General features: G+C 45.3%; 2 protein-coding genes across 2 annotated transcripts in view; one reads left to right on the plus strand and one right to left on the minus strand.

The window, feature by feature from the left end:
- Positions 1-16,627, plus strand: part of LOC310800760 (DNA-directed RNA polymerase II subunit RPB2) — a 34,891-nt gene extending 18,264 nt beyond the window's left edge. Inside the window, exons 15-25 of the mRNA XM_083664691.1 lie at positions 1,134-1,332; positions 1,670-1,838; positions 2,541-2,637; positions 2,869-2,963; positions 4,582-4,832; positions 7,774-7,863; positions 9,104-9,211; positions 9,300-9,413; positions 13,227-13,387; positions 14,648-14,843; positions 16,241-16,627. Of these exons, the coding sequence (XP_083520817.1) occupies positions 1,134-1,332; positions 1,670-1,838; positions 2,541-2,637; positions 2,869-2,963; positions 4,582-4,832; positions 7,774-7,863; positions 9,104-9,211; positions 9,300-9,413; positions 13,227-13,387; positions 14,648-14,843; positions 16,241-16,330 (1,570 nt within the window). The 3' untranslated portion in view covers positions 16,331-16,627. The remainder of the gene's footprint in view (positions 1-1,133; positions 1,333-1,669; positions 1,839-2,540; positions 2,638-2,868; positions 2,964-4,581; positions 4,833-7,773; positions 7,864-9,103; positions 9,212-9,299; positions 9,414-13,226; positions 13,388-14,647; positions 14,844-16,240) is intronic.
- A 72-nt stretch (positions 16,628-16,699) lies between these two features.
- LOC310800766 (insulin-like growth factor-binding protein 7) overlaps positions 16,700-22,340 on the minus strand; it is a 48,498-nt gene continuing 42,857 nt past the window's right edge. Inside the window, exon 6 of the mRNA XM_083664695.1 lies at positions 16,700-17,630. Within this exon, the coding sequence (XP_083520821.1) occupies positions 17,608-17,630 (23 nt within the window). The 3' untranslated portion in view covers positions 16,700-17,607. The remainder of the gene's footprint in view (positions 17,631-22,340) is intronic.

The following is a 22,340-nucleotide window of genomic DNA, read 5'->3' on the forward strand; positions in this document are numbered from 1 at the left end:
CAGAATGTCAAAAATATAAGCGATGTCATGTATAGTTTTTGAGATATTAACGGTTGTTTGGCACAACTCATACTAGTTAGCTGCTGCGGTTCCGGGTGTTTTACGGTGATTTTTTGTTGTTGTGATGTCACGCTGATTCCTCGTATAGTTTATAGGCAATTTACATTCTAAATCTAAATTTTCAAAACAATAAAAACACTACTCTTTTATCTGCTTAACAATACCTAATTGTATTAATTTGCAGAGTTGATTGTTAAAAAAATAATCTTTAAAAAATATCCATAATGCTTCTTCTTCTTGGGAGCATAAAGATATTTAAAAGGAAAGACACCTTTCTGACAGAAAGTGCATTCAGCTCAAGGTGCTTTAGAACATTAAAAACAATATTGTCCACCTTTGTAATCAAGAGTGGTCATTTGACTTGACAAACTGACCAAAAACCCCACTAAAATACACCAAATAATAAGTCAAAATTGTATAATAAGTTTACATTGAGCACCGTTTAAGTTGCACATCACAATATGCCAATATTATGACACATTTTTCAATGCCTTGTGCTACAGTTAGTTATTATCACTTTGCAATATCAGCGGGAGACATGAAGCCTGTCTGTCTTTCCAAAGTCTTTCAACATTAGACAGTTGACTTACTGTACTGACAGGTTGAGGATGTCATGGAGGTGAGAGTCAGACAGTGGGCGGCCATGATCCAAATAAAACCACAGGAGGAAACGTGGAGCGTCTAACAGACTGACTTGTTGTCAGCTTGCAGGACCTGACAGACTGACTTGTTGTCAGCTTGCAGGACCTGACAGACTGACTTGTTGTCAGCTTGCAGGACCTGACAGACTGACTTGTTGTCAGCTTGCAGGACCTGACAGACTGACTTGTTGTCAGCTTGCAGGACCTGACAGACTGACTTGTTGTCAGCTTGCAGGACCTGACAGACTGACTTGTTGTCAGCTTGCAGGACCTGACAGACTGAGTTGTTGTCAGCTTGCAGGACCTGACAGACTGACTTGTTGTCAGCTTGCAGGACCTGACAGACTGACTTGTTGTCAGCTTGCAGGACCTGACAGACTGACTTGTTGTCAGCTTGCAGGACCTGACAGACTGAGTTGTTGTTGTTGTCAGCTGGCAGGACCTGGTGGCGAGTGGTGTGGTGGAGTACATCGACACGCTGGAGGAGGAGACGGTGATGCTGGCCATGACCCCAGACGACCTTCAGGAGAAGGGCGTGGCCTACTGCTCCACATACACACACTGTGAGATCCACCCATCCATGATCCTGGGTGTCTGCGCGTCGATCATCCCCTTCCCCGATCACAACCAGGTACCAACACCAAGCCAACTTCACTCTACTACTGCTGCTGCAAATATACAGAAGGAAAACTGCTTTGTTATAGCTTGTAAAATCTTCTATTCTATACTATCTGTGTGTATTATGTGTGTATTGTAGGGCTTTGAAATCCTTGAAAATACATGAATTGAGCCAGTGGTTAGCACTGTTGCCTCACAAGAAGAAAGTCCCGGGTTCGAACCGCGGTCACGCCTCACACTTTGAAAGCCGCTGGGCTAGGGGAAAGGGGCTGTAGCTAGGGACAGGAAGCACGGAAGCATACATACACATGCAGAGAGCTGACACTGTTGTGTGTGTGTTTTGCCGTCAGTCTCCCAGGAACACGTACCAGTCGGCCATGGGGAAGCAGGCCATGGGCGTCTACATCACTAACTTCCACGTGCGTATGGACACACTGGCTCACGTGCTGTACTACCCTCAGAAGCCCCTGGTCACCACGCGCTCCATGGAGTACCTCCGCTTCAGAGAGCTGCCTGCAGGTACGCCCGCTCACTGCTCTCAAACCACTTGATCTTTTTCACAGCAGCCATTCTGTGTTTAACCCATTGAGACCTGATGCAGCATTTGAGTGTATATCCCTCATCTGTGTGTGTATCCCTTTAAGACCGCGAACCGCGTGACTCGGTTCGCGGTCTTAAAGGGATACACACACAAATGCTGCATCAGGTATCAATGGGTTAAAAGGCCCATTTTGACGCAGTCTGGTGAAAGGGGGTAACAAGTAGGCAACCGTGAAATAGCACAAATCACGATAAAAGGTTGTTGGCGTGAATTCACTATATGCCAGGCAGCATGTGTGCTACTGATGACCTCACTGATGACATCATCTGGCTGCCTGGCACAAATATTGCCAGGCGTCTGTCTGGCTGTCGCCCACTGATGGTGTCATTTGTAAAGCCATCGATGAATGCCATCTTATTTGCTGATAGGCTGATCTGTCAAGACAGACTTTCGATTTGAACCGATGCGTTCCCAGATTGCTGATAGGCCGATGACAGTCAACAAGGCGAATATCGGCCAATTATGATGTACCATAAATCAGTAAATACCTAATTGTAATTGGTTAATTTTCTGTCGATCAGCTAATCGTTTGATCACTAATTGACATAGTGAAAGGTGTTTTGCTGCTGTTTTAGATTTCAGATGTCTGCTGTTAAACTGAAGCACCTTGTGTCTGTCAGGTATCAACTCCATCGTGGCGATCGCTTCGTACACCGGCTACAACCAGGAGGACTCTGTCATCATGAACCGATCGGCCGTGGACCGCGGATTCTTCAGGTGGGCGGAGCCTCAGCGCGTCCTGCTGTGTGGGAGTGGTGCTCTCAGCAGCTTATACAGTATCTATATCACACAAAGGGGCCAAGGCAGAGAGAAATATCAAATGGTTTAGGCAGACATGTTTTCTGTCTGTCCCCGTGACATTACAGAGAGACTGAAAGGTGTTTCCTGTCTTGCAGGTCTGTGTTCTATCGCTCCTACAAAGACTGAAAGGTGTTTCCTGTCTTGCAGGTCTGTGTTCTATCGCTCCTACAAAGAGCAGGAGTCTAAGAAGGGCTTCGATCAGGAGGAGATCTTCGAGAAGCCGACCAGAGAGACCTGTCAGGGTCAGTGATGACATCAGTGATGACATCAGTGATGACATCAGCAGCTTCTCTTCTTCCTCCTTTCTCAGCTGTTGCATCAAACAATAATGTCGCCCTCTTCTCAATCTGGGAACCCAGAGTCAATTTTGATTTGAAAAATAGACTCTGGGACAGCCCTACCTTTTTCCCAGCTTCCTGTACAGAGCACCTCTCCTGACACCATCACTTCCTTTTCTGTCTCTGTTTCTAATAACGTTAACACAAAAACACTGAATAGAAGACGTCAACTCATCTCACAACAACAGTGGAAAATGACTGGAGGTGGAGTTGTTGTGACTCGTAGTATCGCCAAAGTCGCGCCACTGTTTACAGTCTGAATAGCAATTTGCGCCGCGACTTTGGCGATACTACGAGTTGCTGACCAAAAATTGACTGGGTTCCCAGATTGCCCTCTTCTGGGAACACAGTTATTTACAGCATTCCCACGGGTCCTTGAAATCTTTGAAAATGTGTGAATTTGAGGGGGAAATCAAGCTTTTATATATATTTTTTTTTTACATGTAACAGCACAGTTGAGATGTGTTCTGTTCACACCTTCAAGCCTCTTTCTCTTTTTAATAGTTGTCTGTGAGCTTCTGTAAAGCTGCTAGTTGTCGTTATAAAAGTTCTCAGTGTTGTAACAGTAATGAACCTTGATCCGTATCTCCAACTGCTTTATTCATGAACACATCTGCCAAAAACATCAGTAAAACAAGCTGGAACTCTCCTCTCCTGTCTCCTTCCTCCTTCCTCTCACCTCTCCTCCCTTCCTCTCCTCTCCTGTCTCCTTCCTCTCACCTCTCCTCCCTTCCTCTCCTCTCCTGTCTCCTTCCTCTCCTCCCTTCCTCTCCTCTCTCCTCTCCTGTCTCCTTCCTCTCACCTCTCCTCCTCACCTCTCCTCCCTTCCTCTCTCCTCTCCTGTCTCCTTCCTCTCCTCCTCTCTCCTCTCCTGTCTCCTTCCTCTCACCTCTCCTCCCTTCCTCTCCTCCTCTCAACTCTCCTCTCCTCCTCTCTCCTCTCCTCCCTTCCTCTCCTCCTCTCTCCTCTCCTGTCTCCTTCCTCTCCTTCCTCTCACCTCTCCTCCCTTCCTCTCCTCCTCTCACCTCTCCTCCTCTCACCTCTCCTCCTCTCTCCTCTCCTCCCTTCCTCTCCTCTCTCCTCTCCTGTCTCCTTCCTCTCCTTCCTCTCCTTCCTCTCACCTCTCCTCCCTTCCTCTCCTCTCTCCTCTCCTGTCTCCTTCCTCTCCTTCCTCTCTCCTCTCCTGTCTCCTTCCTCTCACCTCTCCTCCCTTCCTCTCCTCCTCTCTCCTCTCCTGTCTCCTTCCTCTCCTTCCTCTCACCTCTCCTCCCTTCCTCTCCTCTCTCCTCTCCTCCCTTCCTCTCCTCCTCTCACCTCTCCTCCCTTCCTCTCCTCCTCTCACCTCTCCTCCCTTCCTCTCCTCCTCTCTCCCCTCCCCTCTCCTTCCTCTCACCTCTCCTCCCTTCCTCTCCTCCTCTCACCTCTCCTCCCTTCCTCTCCTCCTCTCTCCTCTCCTCCCTTCCTCTCCTCTCCTGTCTCCTCTCTCTCCTTCCTCCCTTCCTCGCCTCCCTCCCTCTCTCAGGAATGAGACACGCCATTTACGACAAGCTTGACGAGGACGGTCTGATCGCCCCGGGCGTGCGCGTGTCGGGCGAGGACGTGATCATCGGGAAGACGGTGACGCTGCCGGAGAACGACGATGAGCTGGACAGCACCAACCGCCGCTACACCAAGAGAGACTGCTCCACCTTCCTCCGGACCTCCGAGACCGGCATCGTGGACCAGGTCATGGTCACGCTCAACCAGGAGGGCTACAAGTTCTGCAAGATCCGGGTCAGTCGGCACATACTCCGCTTCACACTTTACAAGGTTTTTAGAATATACTGAATGGTACAAATATGAGACAGCTTTTTCCCCCTCCAAGATAGATCATCTAGGCCAGAGGTCTTCAACCTGTTTGAGCCCAAGGACCGCTGGGTTGATAGAGAAACAGAGCAGGATTAAAGATAAAATAAACGTGTTGCATTTTAAGCGTGGCCTATAATAACATGTATAATCCAGCGCACACCAGGATATCAGAACTGACACTTCTTTTTATTAATAGATTACATTTAAAAAGCAAGAAGGAGCGGACAATGTGTTTCGCACATTGCTTCATCAGATTCGCTTTGTAAAACATTTTTGTCAAAAGCTTATTATTAGCTTATTATTGCCTATTAATGCTTGGAGTTGACTAAATATTATAATTTTTTGTCCAAAATACATATTTAAATTTTTCACAAACTACTGACAAAAATTGGCGGACCCCCACCAGTGCCTTTGCGGACCCCCTGTTGAAGACCACTGCTCCAAGAAATACATCTGAAAAAGTGTCTTATTTTCAGGTTCTAGACTTTTAAATGTCATTATACATTCACAACAACAGATGGCGCCAAACGAGCGTTCCCCTCAAGCGAGCCACCCCTGGAGGTGGCTCTCTCTCTCTCTCTCTCTCTCTCTCTCTCTTTCTCTTGCTTTCAAGATTCAAGATTCAAGATTCAATACTTTATTGCCATGTCAACAGAGTTGATTGGAATTTGTTTCAGTGCAGCTCTAAAGAACATACATAAAAACAGACATAACAAATCACAGATTCAGACACAAAAGAGAATAAGAAAAGTGAAAAAAAACACTACATAAAATATGAGAGAGGCTGAGATAGATAAATAAATAAAGTGCACAGTTTTACAAGCAGCATTTGTTCATAAAAGCAGTATCGAGCTGCCTATAAAGTGCAATTCAAGTTCAAGTTCAATTCAAGCCTACGGGTTTAAGGTGCGATTTAAGGTGCGAATGCAAAGAGGGTCAGAGTTCAGGAGGCGAACCGCCTCAGGATAAGTGCTGTTCCTGAGACGGGAGGTCCTGCACCTCAGAGACTGAAGCCTCCTACCTGAGGGCATGGGTTTAAAGAGAGAGCTAGCAGGGTGGGAGGGGTCCTACCTGAGGGCAGGAGTTTAAAGAGAGAGCTAGCAGGGTGGGAGGGGTCCTACCTGAGGGCAGGAGTTTAAAGAGAGAGCTAGCAGGGTGGGAGGGGTCCTACCTGAGGGCAGGAGTTTAAAGAGAGAGCTAGCAGGGTGGGAGGGGTCCTACCTGAGGGCAGGAGTTTAAAGAGAGAGCTAGCAGGGTGGGAGGGGTCCTACCTGAGGGCAGGAGTTTAAAGAGAGAGCTAGCAGGGTGGGAGGGGTCAGCGATCACCCTCTGCATCTTGCGTTTGGTGCGTGTGGCATAGATGGGGGAAACGGATGGAAGGTCGTGGCCGGTGATTTTGGACGCTATGCGTACCACCCTTTCCAACCGTTTCCTCTCAAGGGCGGTAGTGTTGCCGTACCACACTGTGACTGAGAAGGTGAGGACACTCTCCACAGTGGCTCTGTAAAAGTGAGCCATCGCCTCCCCAGACACACCAAACTTCTTGAGCTGCCTCAGAAAGTGAAGCCTCTGGTGGGCTTTGCTCACAATGTTACTAGTGTTGACTTCCCATTTCAGGGAGCGGCATATGGTGGTGCCCAGAAATTTCAAGCTGTCGACGGGCTGGTCGCAAATGACCAGAGAGGGGGGCACTGAGCCGCTTTTGCGGAAATCAATAATCATTTCCTTGGTCTTATCTAAATTTAAGACAAGATTGTTTAAAGTGCACCAGTTGACTAGGGCTGCCACTTCGGCCCTGTAGGCAGATTCATCACCGTTTTTAATATACCCGACTTTCTCTCTCTCTCTCTCCCTCTCTCGTTCTCTCTCTTTCTCTCTCTCTCACGTGCAGCCAAGAAATACGGTGTCACAGAATTGAATGTTTGAAGATTGTGAGCCCAGGCAAATAGGCCGTCTTAAAGATGCAAACACAAAAAAGCAAAGTTTTACTGTGGTCCTGAAAGCAGCCACTTCCAAGTGATTGACAGGCGCAGCCATCTATGCACACTTCTCTGTTAGCACAGCTCTAATTCACCTTATTCAGAAGAGACCGCCTGGCTTGAGAGACTAACAGGAAGTGTAAATACAATCGGAGGTTCCGATTGTATTTACACTTCCTGTGACTCATAAACCTAGTCTGACACATAATGTGAGTTAAACTAGGTTTGACCAGGTGAGTCAGACTAGTTTGAGCAGGTAAAACAGCCGGCGTTACTTTTGAACAGGAAGTCGCAATACAATGGGTCAAGTAGGCGGGGCTGCATAAGGTGAATAGAAATGCCAATAGACTTGTTTTTTTGTTGTTGCAAAAATATATCAAGATAAACACAATCACACAAGCCACACAGGATACTGCAAAGTGCAAACATGCAAATGCAGATCCCCCCCCCCCCCCCCTGAATGGCAGCATTATGAATGATTATTTGAATGTGTGAACTATTAGGTCCAGCCCTAGAGTCATGTGACTAGTCATTTTGGCCTAGACAGAAGCCTGTTGGTCTGGACAGAGAGCTGCTGGCAGGTGTCTCTCAGTAGCTTCTGTCTGTCTGAACGTTGGATCTTGAGACGAGCAGCAGCTTTTCAGCTTCAAGTAAACAAAGCAGCGTCGACACGTTCAGATCCGCCACAGCTTGAACTTTCCAAATTCCTCCCAAATGCCAAACACTGATCTCATGGAGAGTTCCTGACAAATTGATTAAATGTCAAACCCTGACTCTTTATGCTGAGATGAAGTATGTGTTGGCATATTTGACCTGTTCCCCACTGGGCCTTTTTAATACACTTCATGTCTGGACCCGCTCACTGTGTGTCTCTCTGATGCCTTCAGGTTCGCTCCGTTCGGATTCCTCAGATCGGAGACAAGTTCGCCAGCCGACACGGACAGAAAGGAACCTGCGGCATCCAATACAGACAGGAGGTATGTTCCAGTTAAACACCCCCAGTCACACGTTTTGGACGCACACCTTTTTCTTTATTTTGACTATTTTCCCACATTTTAGAATAACGGTAAAGACTCCCAAAATGCCAAAATAACACCACTAGAATTTTGCAGCGACCAAAAACTCTTATATTTTAGATTCTTTGCCCTGAGTGGAAGGCAAAGGCTTTCAGCCAGCGGTCAGCTTGTGGAGACACAGAACGCTGTTTACACTGACCCAGCTGCACATCCAAACAGGAAGTCTGCTGTACGGCCACAGCTCACCATTCTGATCCAAACAGGAAAAACACACTTTGTACTCAGTTTACTGTTCAGATGTACTGGTATACCTTTTATAGCAGTGATTCTCCACCTCCTTCAGATCAAGGACCCCTAATTCAGTCCACATTAGCCATGGACCCCCATTAGATAAGATTTAGTCTCTCGGACCCAAATCTGAGAATATTTTTTAAATAAAGTTAGATTATGATTTTGTCCAGAACTCCATGACTGTCTACTCTCTATTGTAGGTACAGTAGAGAGATAACAGAGAAACTATGATCAGCAACACAATACTCATTCTTCTTCATTCTCTGTGTTCACTTCTTGTAAATGAAATACTGTAATGCTGATGCTAATGCTAATGCTTTCAAGTCTGAAATGTACCTAGATTTGCTAAAAATATGAACATTTCAGCTTTTCGCCAACTAGGGCGATGCTTGATGATGTCACTAGGTTGACGGTACAGTACAGCAGAGTACTAGTTAAGAGGCTAGTTAAGTGTTGGTAGCAAGGATTTTGAATTCTAACAGGCTCCCAGCATATAGTGTATGCTGCTGTGTTTCTGACTTGGATTTTGATTCATCAAAACGTTCAAAATCCTCATCTAGCATCTAGCAGCGCTAGTTGTCGAAAAGCTGAAATGTTCATGTTTCTAGCAAATCTATGTAAATGTCAGACTTGAAAGCTTTGTCCTGTCTTATCTGAGGTGAAATGCCAATGAACTAGAGTCACATGATCAAATGTTTCATGCCAGCAGTGTTCTGTGTGTGAGATCAGTTGATGTACAGTATCAACTTGGATGACTTCACTTGGACGTGATGTTTCATACCTGAGTTTGACCTTAGCTGGCTGTGAGAGTGTACGTGAAGCTCACTGTTCACCGCAACAGGCTGATCCCAGAGCAGCCGAGGGGACCGATTGTTCAGCTCATTCTAACATGAATGTGTTCTGTGTGCAGGACATGCCGTTCACCTGTGAGGGCATCACACCTGACATCATCATCAATCCACATGCCATCCCATCCCGCATGACGGTCGGCCATCTGATCGAGTGTCTGCAGGGCAAGGTAATACCAATAAAGATAACTTTATTTATACAGCAGCTGAGAGTGTCTGCTGTCGTGTGATTGGTTCCCTCTCTCTCTCTGTCTGCAGGTCTCCGCTAATAAAGGAGAGATCGGCGATGCCACGCCGTTCAATGACGCCGTCAATGTGCAGAAAGTCTCCAACCTGCTGTCAGAGTATGGCTACCACCTGAGAGGCAACGAGGTCAGAACACACACACACACACACACACACAGGGGCGGCACGGTGGATCAGTGGTTAGCACTGTCACCTCACTGCAAGAAGGTCGTGGGTTCGAATCTCCACCAGGTCTTTTCTGTGTGGAGTGTGCGCATGTTCTCCCTGCGTTTCCTCCCACAGTCTAAAGACAGTGTTTGTGTAGTATCCTAATGGCATCTAGTAAAATGTGCAGTATGTAACCTATGTTGTGTGTAGATAAAGGATGTCGTATATGACTGTATAAAGCCCTTTGAAACACGCTTGTAATAAGGGACTATAAACACATAACTGAACTGAACACACAAGCTGCTGTCAGTACGGCTACCACCTGAGGCAAGAAGCTCAACACACACACACACACACACACACACACACTACCACCTGAGGCAACAAGCTCAACACACACACACACTCACACACACACACACACACACACACACACACACACACTCACTCACACACAGCAACACATAAACAGAGTGCAGCTCACAGAACAGCTGAAGCACATGGTGTCTAACTGCTTTCTGCAGCAGATGTTTGGCTCTGATGTCTTTGAGGTCTTTGGGTGTATCAGGTCAGATGAGGCCAATCAGGGACCATCAGCTCTCAATATGAATAATAATATTAGGCTAATGCTAAATCTCTTGGCTTAACGTTCTCAGGCACCATGCCTATTTTCAGGCATAGAGCAATTTTAAATGAAAGGTCCGTTCCGTAAGTTTTGGGAAGAAGTAAATGTTCACAAAGTGTTTTTTATTACCAATGAGTGAATGCGCTTCAGCCATTAAATACCAACGAAGAAGAAGGCTAACAACACAGGCTAACGTAACGTTGGCTAGCTAATGCAATGAATGTCAGCAAACGACCAACAACGCAGAGTCCAGTAAAAAGTCCATAAATAACAAATAATAAATAAACACTAAAGGGTTGGGGACGATGTAAGTGCAACAGACAATGGACAAACACGACACAGGCACACAGGGATAGGCAGGGGGAGCTAGGAGAAGGCAGAGGAGAAGAGATGGGTTTTGAGGCGGGATTGGAAGACAGTCTGATTCTCTAATGTCCGGGGGGAGAGAGTTCCAGAGCTTGGGAGCTGCCCTGGAGAAAGCTCTGTGGTTATTGAGGTTGAATTTGGGGGTGGAGAGAAGGCTGGCAGAGGTGGATCGGAGGGAACGGGAGGGTTGGTAGGGGGAGAGGAGGTTAGTGAGATATGGGGGGGCCAGTTGGTGGAGAGCTTTGTAAGTGATGACGAGGATTTTGTAGGTGATCTGGGAGGAGACGGGAAGCCAGTGGAGTTGTTGAAGGACTGGGGTGATGTGGTGCCAGGATTTGGTGTGGGTGAGGAGATGGGCTAATAACGTTACGTTCCCCGTCTTGTGCGGATAAATAATGCAACAGTCGCAAATATGCCAAACGTTACCACTGTTGTGCTTATGGTCATTGAACATTGTTTGACTGACTGCAGTAAGAGATCTGTTCCGTTGGGTCAGCTTGTTGTGTTAGCTGCTGAGGCTGCCTATTATAATGTTAGCTTGCTTGCTAACTAATATAGATAATCGATTACCACCCAGAAGCGCCACTAAAAACGTTACCGTCTTGTGTGGATAATGTAACACTCGTAAATATGCCTAACGTTACTGCCGTTATGCTTATGGAACATTGTTTGACTGTTCTGTTTGGTCGCGTCAAGCTCACATCAGCCTCAGGCATTAGACTGTACAGGGGAGCAGGCTATTTCCTGGCATTAGGCCAGGGGTTCCCAACCTTTTTTGGCTCATGACCCTACTTTGACGTCACAAACATCTAGGGACCCGAGACATTACAATTCTGGTACACCATCGATAATATCATCAGTGATGTTATCAGTGATGTCACATAGTATGCTTCTTATTTCCCCGTGGAATTCTGACTTTAACTCATTGAGTGCCAGCCACTTTTGGAGAACGGAAGCTCCCAGTGCCAGAGTTTCAGAGCGTTTTCAGTGATTTCTCGAGGCCTACAGAATATTGTGTGATATTACTATGTAAACACCGAACACGCACAAAGAACGAGGAGACTCTCTTCTATCATCTGCAAAAAAAAGTTTATTGATCCCATTTTCCGTTCTTTAGTTATGAGCCGGAGAAGATAGGCTGTTTTGAGCAAAAAGACAGGTTTCAAATTATAAGCTGAGATATTCAACCTTTTGTGAAATGAAGCATTTCAAGCACATTCACTGACTCTAGCTAATATTTTCTGATGTAGTGACATGGTGTAGTTCTGTGGAGCCTGTGTGCCCCACCCCCCTCTCCCCCCCTCAGCTGCAAACTCCTCCCCACACGCACCCAGTCTATTTTCGGAGCCTCCGTTTTTGCGCCGGGCGGCTCCCAGCGCGACAAGGAAATGCCAAACGGGACTGCAGGGAAAGGTTTGGCCCTTCGGCGTCGGGTGCTGCCTTTCTGGCGGGTAATCGTGTGGAGAAACTATATGCAGACAGACAGACAGAGGCAGAGGAGCTCAGTTGTGGGCGCGGATTGACTAATGTTCGCAGCCAACGTCAGCTGCAGACAGAGCAATCTATATGGCTCTGGCTGCAGCATGCATCGGTTTCTCTTTGATCACAGCTTTTTCCTGCAGTTTTCCGGACCTTTCTGTAATCTGGAGAGCACTGTCGCCACCTAATGAGTCCGTAAAATAGGTTATACACCTTCAATAGCTCCCATATTTGTACAGGAGATGCCTGATGCTTTGATCCACGTCCCACCGTCAAAAAAGGCAATTGACGACAGCTATCGTCTTTGGCACTCTACGTTACTAATTACTTTGACGACAGGCGTCGTCATTGGCACTCAATGAATTAATCTGAGAATTCTGACTTTAATCTCAGAATCCTGATTTAAAGTTATAATCTCAAGATTGTCATCTAAATAAATAATAAATAAATAGTCACTCACAATGTTGATTGAGGCTATGCTCCATTGATGGAAGCCTTTGTAGTATAGTGACATTATGTGACATTAGTAATGTCACATAATGCAACAATTTTTGGATGTCACCTGCAATTACCACACATCGCCATAGGTGTCACCCAAGAGAAGAAAGCTGAAAGCTGAGAGTTTATCACTTTAAACTCAGAACTAAAAGAATAATACATAAAAAATTGCAAGTGACCCTAATCATGTTCGGTAGTATTAAATTGTGTGGTGTAAAAAAAAAAAAAAAAATTGACTATTTGAATTCCACGTGACCCCACTTAGGGTCGTGAGCCTAAGCTCTTGTTCACACAGGATGCCTAACGTTAGCACAACTGAAGCTTGAGGTAGGCTCACACTTAACCGTTCACACAAGAAGTCTTCCCTTTTCCTCTGAGCGCCTACTCGGCGCGCCTTGAACCCGCCCACAACTCCCATTGACTTCATGCCTGGATTGACGGATCAATGCTCGGCTTCAGCACGCGTCACGCTTGGACTAGGCGTGAATCCTGAACGATCGCTTGAGCAAGGCGTGAGCGTGGCTTCAGCGTGACACAGGCGCGGGTGGTGTGAACAAGCCTGTTAACAAGGACGCCTACATGAAACCTGTGGGTTCAGCGTAGGTAGAGCTTAGGTTGAGCGTTGCTTCGGCGTCCTGTGTGAACGGGGGTTAAGGTTGGGAACCACTGCATTCGACTGTACGGGGCAGCAGGCTATCTTCTGGCTCACGCTAAGGCATTCGACTGTACGGGGCAGCAGGCTATCTTCTGGCTCACGCTAAGCTAACATTACGTTAGGTGTTGTATATCTGCATTATCATCATTGAACTCTTTCCCCTCTTTAGGTGTTGTATAACGGCTTCACGGGCAGGAAGCTGACCTCTCAGATCTTCATCGGTCCCACTTACTACCAGCGTCTAAAGCACATGGTGGACGATAAGATCCACTCACGAGCCCGCGGCCCCGTGCAGATCCTCAACAGACAGCCCATGGAGGGACGATCACGGTAACACAAACACACACACACACACACACGCACACACACACACACACACACACACACACACACAGACACACACACACACTGTCCTGGCTTTGAAAACCACCTAACTCCAGTTTTGGTCTTTGTGGTTCCCAACCTTGGGGTCACGACCCCAAGTGGGGTCGCTTGAAATTACTATTACTACTACTATTATTTATTATTATTATGATTATTATTATGATGATTATTGTTATTATTATTATTTTACACCACACACAATTTAAAACTACTAGGATTAGGGCCACATGGGGAAAGGTTTTTTGAGTTTAATGTCAGGATTCTGTCGGGTTGGGGATCCGAATTCTGAGAAAAAAAGTCAGAAGATTTCTGAGATTAAAGTCAGAATTCCGAGTTTAATGTTAGAATTTTGAGGAACAAAAAGGCAAAATTCTGAGATTAATGTCAGCATTCTCAGATTAAAGCAGAATTCTGAGGGGGAAAGTCTGCATACTGTTCCATGTGACATCATGTTACATCATACTGGTACATGTGACATTATTGATGTACCGACATTTGAATGTCTGGGGTCCCTAGATTTCTGTGACGTCAAAGTGGGGTCACAAGCCAAAAACGGTTGGGAACCCCTGGTCTAACCTGTGTCTCTCTGGTCTAACCTGTGTCTCTCTGGTCTAACCTGTGTCTCTCTGGTCTAACCTGTGTCTCTCTGGTCTAACCTGTGTGTCTCTGGTCTAACCTGTGTCTCTCTGGTCTAACCTGTGTCTCTCTGGTCTAACCTGTGTGTCTCTGGTCTAACCTGTGTCTCTCTGGTCTAACCTGTGTCTCTCTGTGTGTTCAGTGATGGCTGGTCTAGCCTGTGTCTCTCTGTGTGTTCAGTGATGGCTGGTCTAACCTGTGTCTCTCTGGTCTAACCTGTGTCTCTGGTCTAACCTGTGTCTCTCTGTGTGTTCAGTGATGGCTGGTCTAGCCTGTGTCTCTCTGGTCTAACCTGTGTCTCTCTGGTCTAACCTGTGTCTCTCTGTGTGTTCAGTGATGGCTGGTCTAACCTGTGTCTCTCTGGTCTAACCTGTGTCTCTCTGGTCTAACCTGTGTCTCTCTGGTCTAACCTGTGTCTCTCTGGTCTAACCTGTGTCTCTCTGGTCTAACCTGTGTGTCTCTGTGTGTTCAGTGATGGCTGGTCTAGCCTGTGTCTCTCTGTGTGTTCAGTGATGGCTGGTCTAACCTGTGTGTCTCTGGTCTAACCTGTGTGTCTCTCTGTGTGTTCAGTGATGGCGGGCTTCGTTTTGGGGAGATGGAGCGTGATTGTCAGATCGCTCACGGGGCGGCTCAGTTCCTGCGGGAGCGGTTGTTCGAGGCGTCCGACCCGTACCAGGTGCACGTGTGTAACCTGTGCGGCCTGATGGCCATCGCCAACACGCGCACACACACGTACGAGTGCCGAGGCTGCCGCAACAAAACACAGGTACGCATCAAAACATCACTATGCATCACACACCTGCTGTTATATCGCTTCCTGGGTCTGCACAGCCTGGGTCTGCACAGCCTGGGTCTGCACAGCCTGGGTCTGCACAGCCTGGGTCTGCACAGCCTGCTTTAATTGACTGTTTTGGCTTTTATATCTATTCTGTGCATTGATCTTTATTCTGTGGACTATTAAACATACAAAAAGAGTTCCTTCTCTTCTGATATGGGATTTTGAAAGCCCCTCTATGGAACTTTTAACTGTAGCAAAAAAAGCTTTAAACATTTCACAGCATTCTATTTTCTACAGTGACATTCCACCAAAAACATAAAAAAAAAAAAAAAAAAAAAATCCCTTTTGACAACTAGTATACTTTCAGTTTACTTTCTAAAGTTCATTTCAGTTGATTTATTTCAATCATATAGATAATCAGATCATCAAATATACAATGTAAAATTTGCATTTAAAGTGAAATATACACTACTACTACCTTTTTAATGGTCATAAAATAAATGATATGAAGTAAAAGATTTGCTCTTTAAAAAAAAACAATGAAGTAAAAACCCTTTTCATGTCTGGCATTTTATCGCTGTGATGATGATGATTATTACCTTTGCCCTATTGACTCAGCATTGGATTGAGTGCAGCAGTTGCCGGCTCCACACTCATCCAAATCACATATTGTGCTACTATCATGTCAAACATCAGATTGTATATATTTTTGTTAACCTCATGATGTCAGACATGTTAGCTGTGAAAACAGACGTTACAATGCTAAGATGTAAAGACTCTTGAACTGCTAAGAGGTATGAAAAGACCTGCTGGATCTACCAAGACCTGTATGGATGTTAATCTGCAGTAATGTATAGACACATGCACATGCACTTTGTAACACGCGCACACACACACACACACACACACACACACACACACACACACACACACACACACACACACACACACACAACATATACGCAACCTCTCACTCATCCATAACACGTACATACTCCTACACATACACACTCACACGCACACACTGATACACAACTTTGTAAATTGTTTATGGTTTTTCTATGCACTTTTAACCCATTGATACCTGATGCAGCATTTGTGTGTGTATCCCTGTCATGCGGTTCGCGGTCTTAAAGGCATACACACACAAATGAAGGATATACACGCAAATGCTGCATCAGGTATCAATGGGTTAATGTTCTTAATGCACTTTGTTTTAATGCACTTTGTTTCCGTGTTCATTAATTATATTTTGTCCCTCCCAAATAAACGAATAAAGTAAATTATAGTAATCTGTAGTACTGTAGTAAACTGTGGTCATGTATAGTTATCTGTAGTAATGTAATCTGTAGTAATGTGAGTCTCCTCTCTCCTTGTGTTGTCAGATCTCTCTGGTCCGCATGCCTTACGCCTGCAAGCTTCTGTTCCAGGAGCTGATGTCTATGAGTATCGCCCCACGCATGATGACCAGTTAAAACCAGTTCGGACCAGCTGGTTCCAGTTGGGCTGGTTCCAGTTGGGCTCGTCCAGCGGCTTCTGGGCCGGTTAGTGTTTTAGCAGCAACCCAAACTCTGGTGACTTTACAGAGCCATATCTGGCTCAACTGCCATAAAATGAAATGTTGAACATCTAGCTCTGTTGTGTTGAAGTTCTCTGTTCAGTGTTTCTACAACACAACTTTTTTCTTTTTTTCTTTTTTTTATATATAAAGTAGAATAAATCTTTGTTCATTGTCATTACTGTTTTTCCCCTGTGAAATATGCATCTAAGATGTGAAGTAATGTGTCAGCAGCACAGTTCTAGTGTTGCGGCCTGTCTTGGTAAATAAACGTTTCCACAGGATGTTCTCAGTCAGTTTTTCTTTATTAGTGATACACAGCACGTGTCCCATGAATCGCAGTGACTTAGTAATCCATACTTCCAAAGTGAAACCGTTGCATACAGACAGAATACACATTCCAAACTGAAAACACTGTTTTTTTTTACTATTAGTCAAGACACTTATGAGTCTGTACTTTATTCAAAAACACACAGATTTAAGCAGAAGAACATACTGTATACTGTAGCACCATTAGCATGTCTTGTGTCCACATTCACAAAGAGAATCAGAGACTCGACAAGCCGTTCTATAAAGTTCACTATACAATGCGGTTTGTTTAGGGAGAAGCCTGCAAATAGCAGCTATAGTGTTTGGTTTGCTGCCAGTTCAGATCTCAGATAGCCTGTTGAGCCCTGTCCAAGGGAAGCAAAAAGAGGCACTTTACAAGGTGCCAAAATCAAAATTTAAATTGCTTTTTTTTGTGTGAGTCCAAAAATAAGGAATTTCTTTCCATATATTTTTGCATTCACTTTAGTGACGAGGGCTTTTAGCCTAGCTGCAAGATCAAATCTGCTTTAGCCAACAGCTGGTTGTCTTTGTAAGAGTTTCAAGCAAGGTGCTAGCATTATGGTATGCTGAGACCGTTTTTAAACTTGAGTTTAAACAAAAAGGCGTAATTCACAAAAGACTACATAAAAAAAAAACTACATCAAAATGAAAATGTTTGGAAGAGTTAACATTGAGGCAGGGAGGGAGCTTGCTTTGACATCCAGAGACAACATCAGTGCTAGGAGTGGGAATGATTTCATTTTGGTCAAGTTCTGAGTGAAACTCTTGTGCTGAGTTTCCACCGGTGGCGTAGTGAATCTTTGTAGATGCACATTCCTTGGTGTCAGAAGGGAAATCAAGCGCTCCCAATCCTGCGTCCGCTCCTTACAGTTCATCATCCTTGGCCACTAGAAGGACAAATGACATTAGTAAATGGACACAGACGTGGTACATCTGCTAAAATGGACTTCCCAAATAATCCACATCAACTCTCATTCGGCTGGTAAAAAAAACCCATTGATACCTGATGCAGCATTTGTGTGTATATCCCTCATTTGTGTGTGTATCCCTTTAAGACCATGAACCGCGTTAACGCGGTTCGCGGTCTTAAAGGGATACACACACAAATGCTGCATCAGGTATCAATGGGATAAAGATGGCTGCAAAACCACACCACTTCACAGACTCCTTCACAGAGTCCTTTTTACCCATTCAAATTCACATGATTTTTTTTTGTTCAGACTTCAAAATGTTAACGTAGCTCAGAACATTACAGCTATTTATTATTATTATTAGCCGAAATGCCATCTGGACCTACAATCGATGAGCTCCAACTCCATTCTCGTGTCAATTGGACTGTAAACAATAACCGCGGCGCGCGGAAGTCTCAGCGCGGACATCCACTATAAAGTGGAACCCCGAAATATCGTCCGTCCGTCTGTCCCAGAGTCTTATTAGTCATCAGACTGATAGACTCTGGGTGCCCAGATTGCATGTTTGCTACCACACAGGTTACCCACTACCTTCTGAAAGGGGCACGGCTTGATGAGCTATTCAAGTCATTGGGTGACAATTCCTGTATGTTTTTCATATCGCAATATATATATCGCAGAACCAAAATATCTAAGTTGCAATGTCCGTTTTTTTCCAATATGGTGCAGCCCTACTTCAGAGTGTCCCCAGCAGACCCCAACAGCTCACAGGCACAGCAATCCAGGCAGGCGGCTCTAATAGATGCCCCAGCCTGCTAGCCCTTAGCAAAAAGAAGTATACTTCAAGTGTATTTTATTATGTAAACCTAAGTTATTGTACACTTGTATAAACTTCTTTTTGCTAAGGGAGGTCAGTGGATGCAAGCTTCTTTCTCCAGCGTTTAACTGTTCAGTCAGACACCAGAGCCCTGTACTACGAAACTAGTTTAACAGATCCGCGATAAGTCCCTTTGATCTGGTTTGACTGAACAGGATCAAAGCTATCTAGTTAACTGATACTACGACGCTGGTTTTTTACTAGGTAAGTGGACCTGGGATCTGCCTGTGCACGCGCACGTTTTTCGCTCGTGCACAGGCGCGCGTCCACGCGAAAGAGGTGCGGTAGCCAATCACATTATGAACAGCTGAGTTGATCCACGCCCACACCGATTTCCACACCCATTTCCTCGTTCCATGAAAGCGCAGTGCATGATCAGAGTTTTAGCGGATATTTAATGTATCCACGATTTAATGTCAGAATGAAAATCCGCGTTGGATAGTCTGCTGAAGGGCTGTCTAAAGCAGCAGCTTGTATTCACATCAGTCATTTGATTTACTTAGATCAGCGATTTCTGTCTGATACAGCTGCATACATTGATACAGCAGCAACAAATGTAATCTCAGTCTATACATTTCCACAATCTGTAAGCCTATTTAGACCATAGATTTAGAAACGCATGCTCAATGAATAATGATCTCTATCACTCATGTGTGTGGTTGCACTGATCGAATAATTCATATATAAAATAGCCTAGTATAAAGCCTAATAGCCTACTATAAAAGAGAAAACTGCTGAACTGAATTGAGACGATGCGGATTTTCTGGCATGTAGGAGAATATCACCCTCACTCCATTTGAGGGTCCATTCATGATATGCGCCGCGGTGATTAATAGTGATCATATTTCTCCACGCATCGTTGAGCTGTTAAGACATAAAGTGGTAAGTAGGCTTAATTTAATTATGTAGCCTACAGAGCCACAAATGTTTTTCTTGTTATATTCTCAGTTGACTGCAATCTATTTTTCATATGGCGATCTTATATGAACGGTGAGTGACTCCAGAGAGCCGATTATATGGGTCTGTCATGGATTTTGATCTTATCCTCTGAAGCTAACCTGGTCGCGACCAGGTTAGCTTTGCAGCGTCAGTTGCCATGGTGATTGAAAGTTAACTTGCTTTGTAGTACGGCTAAACCAGGTTTAAACTCAAACTTACTCGGATAAGGCATTAAACTAGCTTCGTAGTACAGGCTACTGGACAAGTGGAGATCAAACAAACAGTGATTCCATGCCAACACAGGTTTTATAGGGCAGTGCCACCAAGTCCATGTGTCTTAAAGAAATACCCGTCATTCCTCGTACATATGGAAGAGATACGGAGTGTCTCGACACGACAGAGAACGTGCTGCAGGTTCAGTTTGTACTGTGGATCTCTCACACTGAATCCAAAAAGCACTGGAGCATTGAGATGTTCTGAAGCCCACAACACGCACCAGCAATTCTATCAACAACATCTTCTCCACTCTGTTATTCTTTTTGACTTCTTTATCCTTTCATTGCTGCTGGTTGATCTCTTGGTGTTGATGTATCTCACTGTCTTTAGGACCTGATGCAGTCAGGGACCTTTGTTACTCAACTCAGCCTTCAGTTCGTGTTGAAACAGATCGTAATACTTTTAAGACTTGGGCTCATCTCGATGCCAGCGGGTATGAAACAGGAGTCCAGACCCAGGAGAGGCAAACCTCTCTTTGATGTTTTGTTTTGATTCGACCGGCGAGATTTCTGCCACCCGTGTTTGTTATTCAGACACAGGAGAGGAGAGAATCTGGGAGACAGAGAACCAATCAGAGGAGAGGAGGAGAGAGTCCGGGAGACAAGAGAGCCAATCAAAAGAGAGGAGAGTCCGGGAGACAGAGAGCCTATCCAGGGAAATGTGAAAACAAGCCTGCGGGGTCAGAGGGGGCACAGGGGGGATGTTGGGGGGGAGCGGGGGCGGTTTACCTGTAAATCACCTGTCTGACATTTGAGACAAAGAGCTGAGCTTTTGCTGCCTGGAGCCAAGCTTTCACGGGCTGACGATGTGTCAACGCTCACACAGGCAACACCCAGAGACACCGCAAGCAGCTAGGCTCAGCTAAAGACCCCACTGTGTGTGTGTGTGTGTGTGTGTGTGTGTGTGTGTGTGTGTGTGTGTGCACGCGCGTCTGCGTGTGCGTGTGTGTGTGTGTCCCGGGTGATGAGGGCTGACGCACTCCAGAACAGACATGTTGAGACGGAGTCAGTTCTGATGAGCTGAACTCACTCCCTGACGGTACACACGGACTGGTGCACGACAGTGTTGGGCAAGTTACTTTCGCTGCCCCAGAACCATCCCGAAAAATAATTTCAACCGCCTTGAAGTCAGTGTAAACAATCTAAAATTCTGAATGTTATTCTTTTCCTTTGTTATTGTCATCTGTAGTGGATATTTGCATAAAAACACAGTTTGATTAGGAAATGATTGTCTTTTTTAAATGTGCTTTGATTTAAAAAAAATTAACTCAATTTGTAACTTGAGTTAATTGACACAGTAACTGGTATAATATTACTGAAATCCTATAAGTAATAAGTTATATTACTGAGTTACTGCTAAAAGTAATATATTACATGTAATATATTACTTTTGTAATGAGTTACCCCCAACACTGGTGCACACACACACACATGCTGTGTTGTAAGTGCACACACACACACACACACACACACACACTGCCCTCATGTACTGTATGGTCGCCACGCCCCAACCTTGAGTTCTGAAACATGAAGCCAATCCATGGAAGTAACCAAACCTGCAGTTGCTCGAATGGCCACTTCAGACTGGTGGCAGAAGCGAGTCTTTCCCCATAGACCCCATGTTAAAATGCCCGACTTTACAGCAGAAATAAACATGGTTATAGCCTGGTTCAAATGGTTTTGGTCTCTAGAGCCAATTTCACCATTCATGACAACTCTGTGGGTTTATACAGTCTGCAAAGAGAAGGAAAATGACCCGACTTCTCACTTGATGTATGACCTCAGTAAACATTTTCCTCATCAGTTTCTGGTCTCAAGCTCTAGTTTCAAGTCTTCATCAAAACAGCATGATGTTCATTTAGTCAATGATGGTCCCATTTAGCGTAAACTAGACCCAAACTGGGGTACACGTACTCCTAGGGGTACGTGGAGGTACTACAGGGGGTACTTGAGAGAAGGGAAAATGGACAAATTTAATAACAAATCATGAAAATAAATGAAACGTTAAAATACATTTTCCAGGAGGGCGTCCGAGTAGTGTAGCGGTAGATTCCATGCCTACCAGCACGAGGGTCGCAGGTTCGCGCCCCCATGTTACCTCCAGCTTGGTTGGGCGTCCATACAGGCACGATTGGCTGTGTCTGCAGGTGGGAAGTCGGATTAAGCGTATGTGTCCTGGTCGCTGCACTAGCGCCTCCTCTGGTCGGTCGGGCGGAAGGGAACTGGTAGGAATAGCGTGATCCTCCCAGTCCCACGTGCTACATCTTGCTGGTGAAGCTCCCCAAAATGCTTGATTTTGAGATTCCCCCTTCCTTCCTCCTCCGTAACTGTCTGCTACCTAATGACAACTTTCCCCCCACATCACAATGGCATTTACGAAGTTTTTGCAATTCCCTGGGGGGACTGTATAGTTTTCTCTTGCCGTTTTCAAAGCAAAATGTTGTAGTAAAGGGGGTACTTGGAATCAGAAATCACAGAAAGGGGCGACTGAAGCCAAAACAGTTTGAGAACCACTGAAATGGACGACAAAGCTCCAGTGATGGAGCAGCAGTGATGCTGCAGCAGTGATGGTGTAGCAGTGAGGGAGCCGCTGTT

This window comes from Poromitra crassiceps, assembly GCF_964638095.1.
Source record: "Poromitra crassiceps genome assembly, contig: HAP1_SCAFFOLD_60, whole genome shotgun sequence".
Classification (NCBI taxonomy): Eukaryota; Metazoa; Chordata; class Actinopteri; order Beryciformes; family Melamphaidae; genus Poromitra; species Poromitra crassiceps.